The following is a 20662-nucleotide window of genomic DNA, read 5'->3' as shown; positions in this document are numbered from 1 at the left end:
AGGGGTCAGGGCAAAGAGAAACTGAGGAACTGTCTAACCAACCCAAATGAGCATTTCTGGTGTTGACAGATTCAGATAAACTGGGTCTTTCTTGCCAGGGTCTTTACATTACAATGCTTTGGCTTCTCAAACTCCCCCCAGCTCAAGCAACAGGTAACACATCCAGAGAAGAAGCTTCTTTACAGTCATTTGATTGGGGCTTTCCAAAATATCACTTGCCCTGGTTTGAAAGGCACCTGAGGCCATCCAATACCACCCCTCAGTACCACACATATGAGAATGTGCTGCCCAGGATCTGCAGCAATGAGGTCACAAGCCTCAGCACACGGCTTTACTTACTGCTCTGCTGAAGTTTTCACTGCAGGCTGTCAAACCACGTGGATAAGGTCCACAGTAAGAGAGTAGAGATGAGAAGCTGAACAAGGGGCATGGCATCCCACCTTTAGCAAGAATAGCACACATTGGTTCAGGGGCTGATGGTTCCCAGCCCAGCAGCCATGCACAGCATTTTGCAGAGGCATTAACCAAGAGTTCTCTCTGTATTAGATACTTGATCAGCAGACTTTCACCCACTTACTCAGTTACTTGTGACAATTCAAGAGCTGTTTTCATAAAATAACCAGTGGTCATGAGGTTCTCCTGCACCTTCTTTGGGTGGCCAATACAGATATGTGACAACACAGCCTTTGCTGTTGACATCAAAAATGTCACCTGACCCCCCCCCCCCCCCCCCCCATCCTCCTTCAGGTAGATCACAAAATGTTAGAGTTTTTGAGAAAAAACAAAAAGTAACACCAATAAACAGCTGGAGAAAACAAGTCTTTCAAAGCTTAGCTGATAACCAGCTTCAGAAGAGTGTAATAAATTACTTGTTCCCATTTTATGTGTAAGGCAACACTGGCTTCCCAGGTGGCTTAGAAAAGAACCAGGAAAGAGCAAGGTCTTTCTCCATCAAATGAAACTAGGAAAATAAGGATGGATCACACCCTCTGACCAAAATCCAGTCCCTGGGAAGGCCAGGCCAGGCCAAGGGTGCCCCTCTCAGATCCAGGTTCTGCTCTCCCCTCATCCCCATCCAGAATCTGGACAAATGGCAGTGCTGGGAAGTTACTGGAAGTTCCTGGGAAGCAGAGGAGCTGCCCTGCTGCACATGAGCTCTCCCTGGAGGTTCATGGCACTCCTCTCCCAGGGCTCTGGTTTTGCCCAGCACCTGCAACCTCCAGGCCTTCCTCAGCAGGGCCCTCCCTCCTCCAGCACTGAGCCCATGAGATTTGGCAGCACAGAGGTTTCACTTGCCTCTTAGCCCTCACATTTGCATCACACACACTGAGATTCTTCTGCTTAATCCTGCCCCATTTCCAGTGGCCAAACAGTGGCAATGAGCACAGGGTGCAATGGTTTGATGCTGCAAAGTCAGCTCCATGTGGGGTGTAGGGAGAGAGCTCAGAGCAGAGGCTTCTGTAAAAAGAAATTCCAGTAATTTTTAGTTTGTTTGCTAATTGACAAGCTGATTTTAGACTGCATGAAAGACTAATTGCTATTCCTTTCAGCCAGTGAACTGTTAATGAAGCTGGAATTTGTCCTAAAGACCATATGGCACATGTCATCTCTATCAAGTTATCTAAATTCCAGAAAGTCCACATTTATAAGTGTATAAATATGGAAGAGGAAAATGAAATGTGATTCTTTAAGAAGCATAGTTTCTGCTGTAACCCTGAGTTCCAAGCTGCAGCTGTTTATTGAATGGCATTGGTCTCTCATGCCACATGATGTTAAGACAAAAAAATTCATCTTAATTTCTATAAGACAGCAAAAATGAAGAGTGAGATGAAGAATGTGAGGCATTTGTAAAAATTCCCAATCTGATGTCTGGTCTGATGAAAATGCTGGTTTACAATGGGGATGGGTTCTCTTTGGGGAAGAAGTAAGGACAGGGAGAGCAAACGAGGTCACAGCTTTTTTCCTATCAGCATCCCTAAGTACAGGACACATGCCTGGTGACATGCAGAGGTCTCAGTCATGTCCCTAACTACTTAAACCTCTGCATGGCCCAGCCTGCCTGGAATTAGACCTGCAAAATGTCTAAGAAATATTTAGGGCCATGGCAGAAAACTGGGCATGGGAGAAATCCCCACTCTATTTCCAAAATCCGTGGCTGATGAGTGTAAAAACCAGATGAGATCATTCAGACGTTCTTAGTGACCTCCATGTGCAATGATTGCAGCTCAGATTTGTCCTGTGCTTTGGAGAGCCAAGATTCAAAGCATTCTGATGAACAATCAAAGATAAAATCCTTCCTCCATGCATGGATGGAGGTATTTTCCTGGCTCTGCTGCCCACAGTGGAGCCCTGCTGGTTGTTGCTCAGAGGCCACAGCAGCCCCTGCCTTCCCAAAGCCATCTCCATCCCAAAGCCATGGGATGCAGCCCAGCTGGGGCAGGGGTGGCCACTGGTGTCCCCTGGCTCTGGGGCAGCTCTGGCACAGCAGGGACTGTGTGATCCCAGCCCTGACAGGAGCAGGGAAGGGATCTGGCTGCAGGGCCTCGGTGCAGGTGGGTACCCATTGCTACTCCGTGGGTAAGACACAAGGCACAGAGCAGGGAATAATGCAAAGATGTTTGGATTTTCCTTCCCCAGCACTGTGTCACTGCAGGCCAAATGGAAACCTCCTGGGTTATTAGACAAGATAAATTTGACAGGATTGTAAATCATAAAATTGTCCCAAATGGCAGAGCTGCTGACAGCACACACATTCAGTTGCACCTGATGTTTCCTTTTCTTTGTTTCTTCTTGCCATTCCCTCCTTAAAACTATAAAGTGAAAAGGAGAAGCAGAATCTCCAAAAATACCTGAATTAACCAAAACCTGACATTTCATGTTTCCTGGGTTTGACTAAATGCAGTAATGCTGAAATTACGAGATACATTAAATCTCTTTTTAAAAGGCTTAGGAAATAAAACCAGAAAAGTGTATCCTCTAATATTCTATGTAATTTTAAAACATTATTCAGAATTGACTAGATAGAAAACACTGTGACTAATGGGAACTAGGGCATCACTTATGTGATATGAGCACTTGAGACATTCCATATACACACAAAGTCAAATATTAATAGTGTGGTATATCAACAGAAGCAATCTCTCTGTTTTGGGGACAGATGTAGGGATTTATTTTATTGTCTTCATTTACAGCAACAATCCTTTCATTGCTAATATCCTCAACTCCTGACAACACATGCCTAAGGGACAGCAGCTCTCTCTCCCCTTTGTGGAAACTTGGGCTGTGCTTTAACTGCAATTAGGAAACTGCTTTGATTTTCCTTCCAAGTTCACTGCTCCTGACCCTGGTAGAGGCTCTTTAGCCACACAAGGCTGTTCCCCTGAAGATGGAAGATCACTCCCAAAGAGTCTTTCTGGGTAGGAAGGGAACCTGGCAGGCAGGGCACAAGGAAACCTCAGTACCCAGTGCCTCACCCATGGGTGAGCAGGGAACACACACTATAAACAGTGCTCTGTAAGCACCCAATGCAATTACTCATCTGAAAGACACAAATATTCAAAACTAAAGTTAACGAGCACAGGCCACAACAATCTGCACTTAAATGTATTAAACAGGGCAGGAGGTTCTTCAAAGCAATTTTTCCCCAGAAGTGATTAAGAAAAGAGATGACCCCTCTTTATCCCAATTAACAAGGCAGCACCCATCAGCAGGAATTTTATGGCTCTGTGATGGTATTTACTGACAGCTGTCACACATTTGGGTAAAAATGTGGAAAGATAAACTGGCAGGCACTGAGTAAGAAACATGGGGAGGGGATTCAGGTGATCAGTGGTGTGTTTATTTTGGTGCATAAAACATGTAAGGAAAATTATTTTCACATTTCTAAGAAAAGGTTACAAGCAATGAGAAACAAATGGAAAAGAAACCAAGCAATTTTTTACAGTAACGTTGAACAAGGGAGGTAAAGGCAAAGTTGTTAATTCAACAGAAGCCAAGTATTTTGGAACAATCCTGGTTATGAGGAACACAGGTTAAAACAGACTAATTTTTCCTTTATTAATGAATACTGTTCTGTGAAACAATGTTTAAAATCTGAAATGTTCCTACAGTTCTTTTTCCTGCTGTGTTGTGCAGACAGAGGAGAATAAACAAACCTGCTCTCTCCTGAGAGCTGGAAGTGTGACCAACCCTGACCTGCCCTCCCATCATCTCCACCTGGGCACAGAAGAAAGAGCAGAACCAAAGGCCAATAAAAAGTTTGGTTACCCAAGGAGCTCCTGTGCCTGCCCCTCCCAGAGCCCTCAGCAGCTCACGTGCAAACTCTCCTTGCAGAGGGGACAAGGACACTCTGGTGCTCTTTAGGCACCCAGGTTACTGAAATTTTCATCTTGAGAGGTTTGCCTTGTGCACACAGATTTTAGCTGGGTTTGAGACCTTGCAAAGCAGTGAGGGGCTGGTGGGGAATTAAATGTCAAAGCCATGGCCCTCAATCCACAGCTCCACGTGGACTTCGGCTTCACAGGTGCTTTGGATGTAAGAACCCAAGCTCAGATTGATTTTGGAACTCAATCAAAGGCAGCAGGGAGGACGGGAGGTGCTCTTACACAGGGAAACAGATGCCAGACAGCACAGAATGCTGTGGGCTGAGGCAGAATATAGCAACAGGGTAGCCAGGAGTGCAAGCAGGTACAAATAACTGAGCTTTGACTCACTTAAACCAACTATAAGTTATTAAAATTAATAAAAAAAGAAATATATATATATCACTCCCCATTCAGTCTGTGAGAGCTGAAAGTCCAAACGAATCTCTAAACCATGACCAAAAAAAAAAAAAAAAGCATTTTTGTTCCAGTCCCAAACAAGTTTTCATCTGAGATCTTTTCACATTGCAAAATAAATGATTTCTCCTAAACACTTAGGAAACAGAGCTCCAAATAGAAAAGGTTTAATAACCATGTGGACAGCCTGACAGCATGCAGCTCTGAAAGAGCCACCTGAACCTTGCATTACTCTTTTCATGAATAAAAAGTTAAAAACTCAAACAGCAGCAATAAATACTCCCAAAGAGGGGGGAAAAAGCCAGCACTTGAGCCAAAGTAATACTTATAGTAGGAGAGCATCCCCTCAGGAATGTCAGCCACTTGTGGCTCCGGCTGTAGCACCACTCCCAGGTTCCCTGGGCTGCATCTCTACACAAATAACCAGGCCATTAAAGAGCAAACACATCTAGGTCCAACAGAGCTGGACACCAAATTTGGAACCTTCTGACAGAGAAAAGAACTTCACTTAATGACCTGTGAAAGACTGGCAACAAGAACCAGGTGTGACCTGGTGAAAGGCAGGAAAGCCATCGGGATTTCCCAGCTGCCTCAAACTGCAATCACCCTCTCACAGCTGAACAGGTCCTACAATACTCATGGGACTAAAATCTTTATTAATTAAGCAAAGTATAACTCTGCCCTTTAAGACTTTTTTTTTTTTCCTGACCACACTTGCACACAAAGAATCATTATTCACATTTAAAATATAAAAGAAATAATACCTGATAAGCTACATAGGGTGTGCAAGGAAAGAACACTTTCACAGAGCATGGTGAGCATAAAGTGCCACATGAGAGCTTGAGTCCCTCCAGATCTCTGGGTCACCACTCCACACCACAAAATGTGCAAGCCAGGAGGAAAGGGGACACACATTACTCCTGCACCATGCACATACCTTTCACTAGCTTAAAACTGCTTTTATATTTCCAAGATGCACAAGCAGAATCACAAATTCATTTATCAACAGTGGGTTATTTTCTCTCTTGATGTAAGTGCCACTAAAAAAGCTTCTGCTTGTTCTGTTCTGATCATGAGCAGAGGAAGTAAACAGAGATGTCAGCTACAAAACCAAGGATTAAAAAAACACTGACCAGCAGAGTCAGACACCAGTGTAAAGGTGAGGCAATCACCAGCTGGAGGGCAAATTAACAAGGAACAACAATTCTGGTAGGCAGAATGAACTTTTCAAAAAGTGCTGTGATCTTTTCTGATCAGATCATCCTCAACTTCATCCTCAACTCTTTGGTTAGAAACTTCTCCAGATATTTGTACTGCACTTGCTGCTGTGGTATGAAATTATTTTTTGATGTCCAACCAGCCCATCAGATTAAGAGTGTAAGCCTTTAGGTAGAACTTTATTTATCTGCATGCAAACTGCTCTAAATCCATGATTGCCATTATTCCACTAAAGGACCAGACTACTGGTTTGAGCTTCTGTCACTAAAATGCTGCTCCTTAGAGATCCCACAGAAACAGAATGGGCAATTTAAAAATAGCATTGTTTATAAGAAAGCAGCTCACTTTTGTCCTGAGAGCAGGTAAAGTGATTCTTGCACCCAAGGGGCCTGTAGAGCCACAGCCAGGCTGTCAGCCACGCTCATCCCTTCAGCACAACTCCTTTATCCCAAGAAGCCACAAGACTGGCTGGATCCTTGCAGGAATTGCTTTCCCTGGACCAGGTTCTTGGACTTTACAACTTTCTAAGGGGAGGGGAATCACAGAAAAATGGGTATCTGCAGATGATCAACTCTCTGATGTTAACAAGGCAAAGAAATTTTACATAACCTGGATTTTCCCAGGTTGTCTTCCACATTGTTCTTGTCCTATCTCAACACAGAACAAGGGAAATGTCATCTCAGATGTCTGGAGTCAGAGTGCTGGGGTCTGCAGGGACATCAGATGGGCCTTTGGGCAAACTCTACATGGAAATGAGCCCTTTTGGCATTTGCTGCTAATTGGGCACCATAAAGCCAAGTCTGAATGAATTTTGCAGTGTGTCTGCAGCACTGGGAGAGGGCAGACAGCTCCTGTGGCTCTCCCAGCTGGCACACCACGCAACCCTGATTTCATTCAAATCAAATAGCTATAATCGCTTTTTATCCAGATGCTTTTCTGATTCAGGTACTACAACTGCAACATGAGAGAAGCCAAGATTGATGAAGAGGCAGCCTGACTGAAAATGGAGATTTGGTGTATCCATGTGTGTTCCTACAGCTGTGGGTTCAGAGATGGAAAGGGGTTCTTATGCTATGGTGAAGAAAGACTCAATGAGCATCAAATCATTTTATACTACATTACAGAAGAAACCAGTTTGCAGTTTTGGGCAAGTCTTTGATGTTTGCTTTTCAATCCTAGTGAGTAAATGTTAACTAATGTAATTATAAACACTTTAATCCAGAGGGAGATTTAAAAAAAGCAAACAAACAAAAAACCCCAAAGATTAATTTGATTGAAGCACTACATTTAATCCGCTGATGACAAAATGTTCAAAAAATAATTCTTCCATTTTACGTATAACAAATAATGAATCAAAAAAAAAAACAAACAAAAAAATAAAACAAAAACAAAACAAACCCCACAAACAAAAAAATCTCAACATTGTGGCTGTATACCAGCTCCTGGCTATACAAGGCTCAGACACAAAACTGACATCCTGGCTTTAAACCACCTCAGAATGACCAGAACCCATGTTAAGCTTCTGCCAACAGAGAACACCAGTGAAGATACCCACTTTTAAACACTGTGTCCCTCATCCCCAGCACACAAAGAGCAGGACATATTTACATTATCCTAAAGGAATTGCAACTCCTTCAAGTACTTTTCAGTTTAATTAATAAAAGAGCCACTGAATATGGATTTCAGGGGATTTAAACTCAAGCAGGATCTAAAATCTGGTCTTTGAGCTGGAAAAAAAAATTAGTAGCATGTGACACTTAAATGATTGAAATATCCTTAAACAACAGAGCAACATCTTTCTATCCAGTGCTTTGCACAGCATAAGAAGAGTATTCTTAGGGTGATGAATCAATTTTTCTTCACTGGCCAGTTTCCAGGAGTATCCACTGGTGCCACTATTCCACCTGCAACAACCTTACACAGCCACACGGAATTGAGACTTCAATGTTTTTAAAGAGGAAGAACTGATTTTGATCAAAACAATTATGAAACCTAAAGCTTACATGTAGATTTTGGTAGTGACCATTACTAGTAAACTGCACAAAGAATAAATATCAGTACTTCCAAATCTGACACCACAGTAATCCTGCTGCTTGATTGCATCAAGCAGGGACAAAACACAAATAGCAAAATCCCAACAAAAGTCGATTAAGCTTTACTTGGTTATTATTAATAGGTAACACAATAAGCTAGTTTAAACAGTTTGCCCCAGAGGATGCCCCTGTGACTGTGTTCATTAGCAAAATGACTTGTAACATGATGGGAAGTTCAGAACAATCACAATGGCATAATCAGAGCTGCAGTTTGTCAGCAGGGCACTGTTTTTTGGAGCAGGTAAAAATTCCTGTGAATTTGCAGGGCTACACACATAAGCAGTTCTCCAAGGAAAAAATATTAAGACTGGTTTTTCATCAGTCCCTAACAATAAAATGAACACATCAGACCAAAATAGTTTCTTAAAAGTAGGTCAAAAAATACCCATTCATGATCACTTGTGCATTGGTTTCCTGCAGGTTCACCTACCCACGTGGATATATGTCACACGTATCCTGGAGACAGTGAGGCAGAGGAAAAAACCAAATACATTAATGAGGTAGCTTAGACTGGGTAACTGCAGTTAAAAGTTTTATTGAACAAAAGAAGGTAAAATGTGGTAGTCCAGGTTCACTGAGCAAAAGCAGCTCTCTCACTGAAGCTGCACTTTGTGCTAAATAACCTTATTAACTGAGACTATACAGAGGACACATTATGCAAGTTATCTCAACAGCAAAGGAGAAAAGGTAGATTAAATTTGATCTGATGGAACCATTTGGTCAAATTCAGTGGCTTAAGTTACTGATTCTAGCCCTTAACTACCCATATTCAGTACAGCCATAGCAAAGAATACACAACTGCACTGAATTCCCATTTGCTAATAGTGTGTGCTCCCATGCAAGAGGAAGCCAATTCCTAAAAAAAAACAAATTAAAAAACACAAATATATTTAGGATATTTTGTTTGAAGCATCATTCAACTGACTCAGGAAAAACACTCGATATATGTTATAAAAAACTTCCGGCCTCTACAAGGTCCGCTCCTGTACAGTGCTAATATTTTAAAATTATTTTATTTCTTCCCTCTGCCTAAGAAACTTCATATGCTCTGAAAGCACCCACAAAGTCAGGTGGGTAAACAGATATGTCAAAAATACTCTGTGTAAAGAGGGAGGTAGCTCAGGCCCCTTGGCAACCTTCAGAGAGTTCACATTGATGTGGTCTACCTACCCTTGTGATCTGCAGTCAAAAATGAAAGGAAAAAGGATTTCAACATGAAATTCAGTGACATGTTCAATATAAATTTGACTCACTGGGCTCCCAAATGTAAGCTACAAGGTACCTCACACCCAACATACAACATTAATAACATACCTAGTTCATACATTTTATAGACAATACCATCTCATTTGTTAAACATTTGGCTCGGGCGAGTACATCTTTTTTCGTCAACCACTTCAGAGACACTCTAGGCCAAACAAACAGCACAAATAATGTCAAAGTCCTTTTTTTTTTTCCAGTAATTGTATGAAATGCTGTAGGCTAAGCCTAACAGAAACTACTGAAGAAAAATGACAGACCCATGATGCAGTGCAGAGGTGTTACTACAATGGTGAGCCAAGGGACGGGTCTAAGGTGCTGACAGAGGAGACTCCCTGGACGGTGACCCTGTGTTGTCCTCCGGAGGGAAAACTGTCAGAGTGCAGGCTCGAATGCCACCAAGGGATTCTGGAAGGTCAAACACTTTATGCCACTCATCTTTTTCTGGATCATACTTCTGAACTATTTCCACCATGCACCGGTTATTCCAAGAATATCCTCCAACAACATAGATTTTATTTTCAAAGACAGCAACCCCGACATCGCTTTGCCCACGTAACATGGCGGCAATTGGAGTCCACTGGTCTAGAGTTGGTGAGTAATATTCACAGCTTAGAACATCATCATAATCACTTGTTCCTCTAAAGTGATTGCCACCAATAACATACAGCTTGTCTCCTACAGTACACATGCAATGCAGACCTCTGACTGTCGTCATGGGAGCTTTTTGAGTCCATTTGTCTGTGTCAGGGTCAAAGCACATGAGTTCCTTTTGGAAAGTATCGTGGGTGATTCCCCCTAAAGAAACAAGACACGTGTTAGAGGAGTGCTCATCCTAATAAGCATTAAATAACAAAAAATACATTTTACTGAAAGAATTCCATCTTCCTTAAAACATCTTCACTCTGGCTTAGATTACTATCACAGTAGTATACCATTTCAAATGACACTTATTCCTTTAAATGGGAATATGGACAGAAGCCACGTCTCACACTGCACCTCATTACACAATTGATACTGGCAGATTAAAAGAACAAAAAATTGTTACCTACACTTCTACTCTGCAAATTTATTTCTTGCTTGAATTCATTCAGTTTGCTAGTTATGTTTCTCACTATCAAGAATCCATTTCCCTTTCAAATTTTGATACTATGCCACTGTGTTTTAAGTATCACATAGAATTTTCATCAAAACACTTTTTTATCAACTTCAAGTGAATAGAGAGAGGACACACATTATAAATATTCTTCAGTTAATAGTTACCTAGGATTCCTCTACATTTACCTTCTCCATAGCTCCCTGCAAAAGCATTTGGAGAGGCTCCAGGACAAAAGGAAAAGAAAAATCTGTGGGATCTACATGAAAAAACCACAGCAGACAGCACATGTATGTGCCACCTGCAGCAAAACAAGCAAAATGGGCAAAACACAACTGACAGCAGCACAGCAATTAGGAGCTCAATGGACTTGCTCACATCAAAATAAGCATCTGTACCTCACAGTAAATTCTAAAGCAAATTCCTCCTAGCCCACTGGCACAAGAGCCCCTAAATGAAGCTGCTCCAGCAAGTCCCCCAGCAGCTCTTGACAGCTAAGCAACCTTGTCCCACCTCCTGCTCTGAATTCTAGCTTAGTTCTCAAGAGGACATCTTTTAAAATTTCAGCATGAGGATACAGGGCTGTGATCCCTGCAATGACCACTGACAGACAGATTGAATCTTCTTTAAAAATTAAGCTAAAAGCAGATTTTTCAGACAACCCATTTGGAAAAAAAATGTAATGAAACTCAATGACACACAGGACAAGCATATTTCAAATTAAAAAATAGTGCACAGATATCACTTATATGTTATGATTAACACAAGAACTTAGTCCTTTCCATTACCTCAATGAAGGCAAATGTTGCTAAAAGTAATAAAATTTCCAATGCATTAAAAAGTTTATTGGGAGGGTGTGTTTACATCATAATACATGTTATAATTATTTAATACTGTTATACACAATTATAATTATATAACAATATTATGTTTAATTATATTGCTATATACAGTATATAAATTATATATTATAATTTTTATATGTGGCTACAGAAAACTTTATTCTGATTAGACCGCTTTGGAATTCAGAGCTATTCAATTACTAAGCACAATATTATCTACAATAATTTTTTCAGAACCAGCAGTGAATGTGCTGTTTGACTGGCCTCACATGAAACTGCATCATTACTGATACCATGGCAATCCTACTGCAACCACAGCCTAATCTGTACTGTCTGCTGCTGAAACAGAAAAAGTTAGAGAAGGAATTGTTTCACAGAGATGATGTCACAGGCATGATTTATTTACCTGAAATGTACATTAACCCCCCATAGACGGTTCCAGCGTGACCATAGTGGGGCTCATTCATTTTTGCCACGTAGCTCCACTCGTTCATTCTGGGGTTGTAACATTCCACAGTGGCTGTTGGAGACAAAGAGAGCACAGAAGTGGTGAAAGCAGCAGGGCAGTTTGGTGCTGCTGAAACATCCACAGAGGAAGTGCCAACAAGTCACACTGTTCAGCTGAGGGAGTCTCAAGGGAATTATTGAAATTATTATCACAGAAACACAGAGCAGATGGGGTTGGAAAGGCCTCTGGAAATCATCTACTCCACCTCATCCAACTCCTCTGCTAAAGCAGGGTCAGCAAGAACAGGCTGCACAGGATTGTGTCCAGGTAGGTTGTACAACCAGCAAACTTGCTCAGAGAACATTCTGTGTTCTTCTTTTCTATTCTCTGTGCTAATTTTCTATTGTATTGCAGTGTTTTATTAAGGATTTGCACAGCAACATATAGCACAGCATATGCAAGTCACTACATCAATTTACAAAAGCCAAGCTTAAAAGAAAAAAGATGAAACATCCCTGAATCTGGCAAGGAGATAAGCAGTGCCTGTGTTGATGCACAACCCCATTTGTACAGCTTTCTCTGAGTTGGAATGTTGGAATGATCAAGGGTTTTATCAATCAGAAATCACAGAGGACAGTACCCAGCAGCACCCAGGAGTGCAGGATGGATTCCTGAGAGGATCCTGGATCCTCTCTCCAGTGTAAGATGGGAGAGATGCAGGCTGCAGGAAAAGGGCTGCAACAAGCACAGGGAATACAAACAGAAGGCAGATTCAATAATGGAGCAAGTTCTAGTATTGGCAGTTTGAATACTACAGTATGATTAGAGGGGCACAAGGTCCTCAAAACCCCCATAATATAGTGACTTTATGATGCACAGAGAAATTGTCAATAATTAAGTTATCTTAAAGTCAAATTAAATCTCATTATAAGTAATTCAAGACTGCTTAATCTTTGTTGGATGTTTATGAACTATACATAGAAAATTTGAATCTGTCTTTAAAAGTGGCATTTTACTTGCTGTAGAACAAGGTTTTTATTGAATTAAGAGTAGAAAATCTGAGTCAGCTCTATGGAATCAGTGATGGTGACTTAACAGTGCAGGATTACACATCAACCAAGAGAGAAAATACCCTTAGAATCTGAGAAAATTGTCATTATAAAGGCAGAATCTAGTTAGTTTTAGTTTAAGCCTAATTACAGAATTATAGAGCCAGTAGAGAACATTGGACAGTAACACATAGTGAATATAAAACACCTCATCCCAACTCCAAAGCTGTTTCAAAAAGATCCTCTGGATCATTTTAGAAGAGTATAGCTATAGTCTCAGACTACCAAAAAAAATCCCTAGCAATGAAAAAATTAGTGTAGAGCACATTAGAGTGACCTTCTGAATTCTCTTTTAGTTGCTGCATAACCTCTTTATTGTTGCAAAACGGGATGATCATACATAATTCCATGCAATTAGTGTCTCAAGTACATGCACTGAAAATAGAAGCTTCTAGTTCCAATGTCAGAAATACTGTTTGACAGCCAGTTCAGCATCATCTAAGGCTAGAACTGAAAAATAAAAAATCTATTTTGCACAGAAGAATTGTTAAATTGTTACAGCACACTGGATTTGCTCCAGCTTTTCCCCACCCAGAAGCTGAACTTTAAATTTATGAAATGCAGAAAAGTGCCAGTCCAGAACATTAGTTCATGATACAAGGCAAACACACTAAATTTCTGCTTTTATTCTAAACAAATTATATATGTTGATTTGCATGTATAAAATTATTAATTTAATATTCTTGAAACTGTTTCAAAATAGTAATGAAATCTTGAAATGCATCTGGTTCTGTGCAAATGGCTCACACAAGGACTCCCAGTTCTGCCAGCTCAGGAATGTGTAAGATGGACAAAAAAATAACAAACCAATACAAAGGAGCTGAAGTCAGGTGTGTCTGCAGTACTGCTGATGTACCAAATTTTTGATTTAAAAAGTCTGCCCAATATATGGGCAAGTTCCCAAATTTAATCTAAGAGATCTGCCTTGGTTGTTTGGGTTTTCTTAATAAAGGCAGAAATCTTCTTTTTAAAGAAAATTGTATTATTTTCCATTTGATATGCTGCAGGCCTTCTGTATCCCACCACGGACTTAGCCACAAATCCAAGGAATGCTGGAGACACTCTCTTGCCCAAAGAAAGGCACAGGCACAAAGAACTGATTCCACAAATGACACCTAAAATTAATCTGTGAGTTGTGTTTCTCTGCAGTGCCACCTTGACATCACCTGTAGTTTTTGCCCAATCCCCAAATAAACCCAACGCTCTTCTAAACATATCCATCCATTCCAATACTCTTTTTTAAAAGGAAAGCTCCTTTCCACTCTGCTCTATTTAGCAATCAGAAGCAAAGATGTGCAGAAATTTCAAAACCAGAGGGAAACAGATTTGATGTGCAAGTAATTACAGCTGCCCCAGTTCCACCCTCAGGGCAGCCCCTTCCAACCTGTGTTTGCTGCTCCTCTGAGCTGAAACATCGCCCTGCTGCTTCCACACAAACTGCATCCCTCCCCAAAGTGCTCCCACTCTGCACCAAGGTGAGGAACTCGTGTTTCTAACACACTCCAAGGACAGGGAGAGCAGAGGAGCAGCACACAGGTGAATGTGACATTCAGTGCTGGACAGTTTTATCTCACTCTGCACTACAAACTGCATTGAAGAGAGAAGCCAAAATATCCCTTTAGCTAGAGAAGACAAAACATGCAGAATTGGTACCCATTACCACCATCACTATCACCATGTTGTAAAGACATTATTTATCTGAGAAAGGATGCTGCTGAGTCCAAGGCCCATCACTTTCTGATGTGGCTTCAAAACTGTCTCTACCATTCCTAGGACAGCCAAAATACTGTCTGCCACTATTTCAGACAAACTATTCCTACCCAAATCTCACATCCACTGTGCTCTAAAACAAAGCTAATCACTTTACAGCTGAAAACCCTGCTCTTCTGTTTGATCTGTGTAATTGTTTCCCTGTTACCTTGCAAGGTCATTCAACTTCTCTCTTTTAGCAAGATATTCCTCTGCACTGAAAAGAAAAAAATATTCAAAATTCCAGCTATCAAAGGTGCCCATAATTTAAGAGAGACAAATTCTTCTTTAGAAAATCTCCAGACAGAGCAGAGTTCACAAAACACTCTAAAACTGCTACTTTAATGCACCTAAGTGAGAGTGATGGATTCATTCTTCCAACACCATGAATGATTCAGACCAGGCTCTATTTATGTTTAACAGTAGAACTTCTGATGTGTTCATTACCATAATCCAGGGAAGACAGGCCTCATTTTAAGAGAATTAAGCAATCTAAAAAAGACAAAGTTTTGGCAGTCCCAAGGGATGTTCAGCCTGCACTCATTTTATAGTGCCATCTGTGATGCTATTTGAGGAGGATACAGATATTTAACACTTCTCTGTCAGTAGCTTCTAAAGTGTCTTGAGGTCTGTTACAGCAGCACTTAGCAACTCTGTGATGTCCCAAAACCCAGGCTCTTAATTTTGTTACACTATTTCTGTAATACAGCTTATTAATGTACAATTCTAAACTGACTTGATTAAATAGTCCTGACTAATTTTGTCCTAGCATAGCAAGAAGCCACTCCAAAATAAGCCTCTATATGAGAGGTCCTCTAGTTCACACTCTGGTCTGATATTCACAATACTACTCTGACAGTGAAGAGTCCAACTGGGTACTGGTGCATATCAATCAATAACATTTAAAACATATTAGCTGTATCTTGACATACATTTATATGCACACACACACTCACAGGGGAAGTTTTTACATAAACAAGGAGGGTTCAACATCATAGAGGGCATTTGGAAAATAAATATCTTCCAACTTGATGGGCAGAGGGTCAAAAGAACAGGTAACTGGCCTGGCAACTTTCTACTTCTGTCTTTATTGCAGCGTGATGAACAAAACTGTGCTTTAGTCACAACCCAACTTCCCACAAAGTGTGAGGAAAAGCCCATATATATAAACTCAAAACTCTACTCAAGGCTTTCAACAGCCGAGCCTGAAGTAACTGGGCAATACCTAATGCACAAGTTTTCTAGAACTTACACAAACAGCTTCTGCCATCATCAAGCACAACTGAACTCTTACAATGAGCTACAAAAACCTTGTCAGAAGAGAAAACAGTCTGCAGTGTTCAGCTGGAATCTGCCAGCGTGCTGTGCTTCACAAGTATCTTTGTGAGCCACACCTGCTTTTCCCTTTGTCTCTTTTAATGAAAACTCTGTTTTTGCCCACCTGGCCTCTCCAGCCTGGGCTGCTCTCCTGCCTTCTGGGAATACCTCTGGCAGGTGCCTGCCTTGACATTTAAAGGGAACTAACCAGAATTATCTACAGTCCTTCCAGGAGTGGTGCTTAATTCTGCACAGCCCTAAGCTGTCACAGGGTTGAAAAAAAATCTCCATTTTAATGTCATAATTCAGGACATTTAAAGGATACATTTACCACATTCCAACACGTGCACCATATACATGGAAATTCACTCATTCTGTCCAGTGAACCAAACTTTTCCAGTGGCATGCACTGGTAAAACAGCAGCTCATTATTCCACTAAAGCAAGTATTACAAATGTAGAAAGAGTCATTTACAAAGTTCTCAGAAGAGGAAACATCTGAAAACTGTTTTGAGAAGGTTTGATAGAAAGCCTCAAAAAGTATAATTTTTATTCCCATGAATGTCAAGGGAAAAAAAATTGTTTTAGTAACTTTAATCCTTTGGCCCTTTTCCATAAGAGCCCATTTTCCAGAAAGCTCAATTCAGGTTTTGGGAATTTTTCCTCTCTAACAACAGACTGAAATTAGTTTGAACCCAAGGGCAACTTCTTTAATATCTGTCCAACACAGATTTGACCTTCTCTCTTTGAAAAGCCTTAGAGCTTTTCTCTTCTGAACAGAATGGGAAGTTTAAGCTGGATTGCATCTTCCAGTTGTCAAGGTTTATGAAAGAAATATGAAAATGAAAAGTGACTCACCTCACAATTAACAAGGAAAGAACCTGAAGCCCCAAATCAAAGCATCAGACAGCTACAATATTTAGCATTTAGAGTGCTCTTCCCACAGAATGATCCAGTGGCATTTTTCAGGTCTGTGTGGAAATTGCTACAGCATTTTAATGATATCTTTACAAAAGAATTTTAGATAGGTGATAAATTTTGTATTTTAATTAAAGAAAGCAGAAGAGTTGAGGTCAGCAGAATGATACTGCTGGTTTCATTTAAGGTAACACTGCACTCAAAGCCTCCTTCACACACAGGTTGCACTGGCTTAGTGGCAATATTATTTCATATTGATTTTGTCAGACTTGCAACTTTTTCACTGACATTTTTATAACCCTCCTCTGTTCAGATTGTACAGTGCACAAGGTCAGCAATCTGATTATCTGCCATTAATTCATACTGTTAAAAATAGCTCACTGAAGCTATATATCAGGTTTTCTGATGCTTAAAGATCAATACATGTTCTTTTGTACATTTAGTCTTTCAGAGGATATTGAGATTGTTTAGGATGCATTTTCAGGTAGATAGTGACAACAGTAAAAAATTCTGAAATCCTCAGGATCTGCATCAGAAAATGGCTGTCTAGGGAAAACAAGTTATTGCTAAGCAGTTTCCCATCTTTTTGGAACAGGAGGCATTTTTGCACATCCCATTTCATCAAACATTGGAATGGAATTAAAATTTCTAGCAAAGCCAGGCCACTTTTTTCTGGTGGAAGCAGTGTACTGTATGTTTCCTACGAAAATTTGCAACGTGACAATGAATCAAACCTGTGTATGTGAATAACCAAGATGCAATAATTTTAAAAAGCCACAGATCCTGCAGTAGAAATCAAGTTTTGCATTGTTTCAATTACATGTGTTTCTCACTGCACTTACACACATCTGTGCATTTCTGAAAAGCAAATCTTGGTACCAAGAGGCAGAAACCACAAAGGGACAGTTGAGTATTGGGCTGAAAGCAGCAAACTAAATAATGAGATGTTACATCTGGTTTAGACATAATATTATGCTAAACTTCCAAGCATAATCTCTGTGACATCTCAATTTTAAAGCACAGACAAATTTACAGTTGAGTCTCCTATCCAGACTTGACTAAATGGTAACCACTATGGCTTTGCACAATGCAGTGGATTAATAAGGGTCATCCTCTGCATATTTTTGTTAAATTTAAACTTATGATGTATTTATTATTTGTTTCTATCTTGTTCTCTGGAAATTGATGCGGGGTTTCTTCTTCTGTTTTTGTTTCTTTCTTTTTTGGAGTTTTTGTTTTGCTCGGTTGTTTGTTTTTTTGTCAAGCTAAATTAAATATCCTTTGCAAGGGGGGAAAAGAAGAGGCATCAGGACCGAGTCATTCAGTCACTTCTACAAATAAGATCATAGGTGAAATATAACATTTTTAATAATTAAAAAGTCCAGAACATCAGAATATCTGCAGTCATAAGACTAAAACAAAACAAAAAAAAAAGAAAAAAAAAACAAACCCTTGGCATTTCAAATACCATTCCAGAAAAGTTGTGTCTTTTAAAATGTAATGTTCATTCAAGAGCGAGTTTCAGCTAGAGCCATGTACCCCTTAGGAATGGATTTTGTTTCTCAGCTGAAGTAATGATGAATTTTTTCTTTTTAAAACTGCATTTATATTCCCTACACTTACACAGGCAGACACAGATGCTCACTTCATGTTTCCTGGTAAAGGCCAAGACACTGGATAATACACATCAGTACACATGACATTGGAATGGTTTTCTACTGTTTGGTATTGTTTTGTGGGATTCCTTCTAAAATGAACTTCTAAGAGTATCCAGAAAAAATTCTGTATTTGCAGTATTCCCAGAAAGCAGCAGCTCTCCAACCACCTCAGGTTGTTTCTCTCCACCCACTCCGTGGGCAGAGGGCATTCCCAGGCCCAGCACAAAGCAAGGCTCCAGCAGGACTCACCTAGCTCGCCCGCTGCATTCCGACCTCCGACTGCATACAAATGTCCTTTGAGGGCACTTAGGTGGAAGAAGGTCCGTTTCTCGTTTAGAGATGCCACTTGCATCCACTTGTTGTAGCGCGGATCAAACCTGAAGACCGTGTCCACCGCCGTCTTGCCCTTGGTGTCGTAGTTGCTCTGGCCGCCCACCACGTAGAGGAAGTTGCCGATGACGGCGATGCCGTGCTGGTAGCGCGGCGCGTCCATGGGCGCCAGGGACTTCCACTCGTGGGCCTTCTCGTCGTACATGCGCAGCTCCTTGCTGACCACCAGCTGCTGCCTCAGCACCCCGCCCAGCGTCACCAGGTGCGTGCTGTCCGAGCGGATCGCCGTCCGCTCCGACTGCATCACCGGCTGCATGTACGGCATCATCTGGTAGTTGCTGGCCTCCAGCAGCAAGTTGACACAGGTGTTGTCAGTCCTCATGAAGTCCACTGTCTGAACGTAGTTGATAAGATCCTGGGGTGTCATCAGGGGAAACCTGATGTTCTTCATGAGCTTGGCGGCGTACTCCATGCGAGGCTCCTCGTAGCGCAGCCAGCGACACGCCGCCTTGAAGAGCTCCAGTTCAGTGCAGTGCTTAAGGCTATTACTTGAAAGCACGAAGGCAAGACGTTCAAAGGGGAGTTTCACAAATTCACCAGTACTTAATAACGCAGGGAAGTTCTTCAGGATGAAATTATTAACATATTTATCCACTTCTGTGAGGTTGTATGTGTTGGCAATTCGCCCAACCTCAACACAGTTTTCCAATGAAACCTATTAAGTAAACAGAAAAAGGGATCAAAATGCTTTCTTAATTTGGCGTCTAAATATTAACGTAAAATTTATGAATAATGTAGAATCAGCAATATTTCAGCATTTTGCAGTGCTCAAGGTGATTTACACATGAGCAAATATTCAATGCAGTGTATATATTCCTGACTGCAAAGGGAGACTCAATTTATTCCTTCTTTTGAAGAAAGAACTGAGACAAGTAACAAGCAGATGGCATATATTATGTCAAACACCTTATACAATGATGAGGCATAGCAGTTATATAGCATTTCATCTTTGAAACGCTCTGAAAACATCTTTGTAAGAAAGGCATGTGGAAAATAAAGTGAAGGGACAGATGATCAGCCCAAGGTTATAGAGAGCAAAACAAAAGTCTCACCATTAGACATTTTCTGACACTGTTAAAATTGTATTGGCATAATAAAGCCACAGAGAATGGCACAGCTAACCCCTGCATGCCACATATTTTGGACAACTAATATTTACAGTGTTCAATCTCATGAATACATTCTTTCAAAACAAAAAAGGATCTTTAATAAATCAAGGCAGTGTTCTTACAGACTCTGTTCAAAACTAAATATATGTGTCTTAAAAATAAGACAAAGGTGGTGATTTCAGATCATACATAATTTTTAAAAAAGAATGAACCTAGAAGGATTTCCCATAAAAATACCCAGCTCATTAAATGCTTTAGTGGTATGGATCACACCCTAATTTAACTCAGTACTCGAGTGACTTGGTAATCATCTGTTTTACACTGTAGCTGCATCTATCTTTTTATATCTTTGGCTCCTGAATTTCTAAGGTCACTTGGGATCCAAGGCACAGGAAGGAAGAAACATGCCAGGAACGGGGCAAACTTGTAGTGGGTTTTCAGTGAACCCAGCCAGCTCCTCTCAGGAAGCTCTCTGGTACATGTGCCCAGCAAGTCAATCAAATGCTTCTTGCCAAGAATTGCAGCTTTTTTGCATTCAAACCTTATTCCAGACCAAGCTTCATTTACACATGTTCTAGTCTCTGTGCATGTCAGTCCTACTCAGTGTCAACCATTTCCACAAGTTTGTGATTCGCATTACATTCCTAATGCCAGAAGAATTTAAGCTTACAAATCTCA

The 20662-nt window shown here is 40.7% G+C and overlaps 1 protein-coding gene across 7 annotated transcripts in view; it reads right to left on the bottom strand.

The window, feature by feature from the left end:
* Positions 1-7260: 7260 nt before the first annotated feature.
* Positions 7261-20662, bottom strand: part of KLHL13 (kelch like family member 13) — a 76423-nt gene continuing 63021 nt past the window's right edge. For all 7 annotated transcript variants that reach the window (XM_074551810.1, XM_074551812.1, XM_074551811.1 and 4 more), the window contains 3 exons: positions 18735-19530; positions 11694-11807; positions 7261-10147 (listed from right to left, as the gene is read on the bottom strand). In XM_074551810.1, coding sequence (XP_074407911.1) covers positions 9660-10147; positions 11694-11807; positions 18735-19530 — 1398 coding nt within the window. In that variant the 3' untranslated portion in view covers positions 7261-9659. The remainder of the gene's footprint in view (positions 10148-11693; positions 11808-18734; positions 19531-20662) is intronic.

The sequence above is a fragment of the Zonotrichia albicollis genome, chromosome 14 (genome assembly GCF_047830755.1).
Source record: "Zonotrichia albicollis isolate bZonAlb1 chromosome 14, bZonAlb1.hap1, whole genome shotgun sequence".
NCBI lineage: Eukaryota > Metazoa > Chordata > Aves > Passeriformes > Passerellidae > Zonotrichia > Zonotrichia albicollis.
The sequence above is the reverse complement of the archived record's forward strand: the minus strand, read 5'-3'. Positions and strand labels throughout refer to the sequence as shown.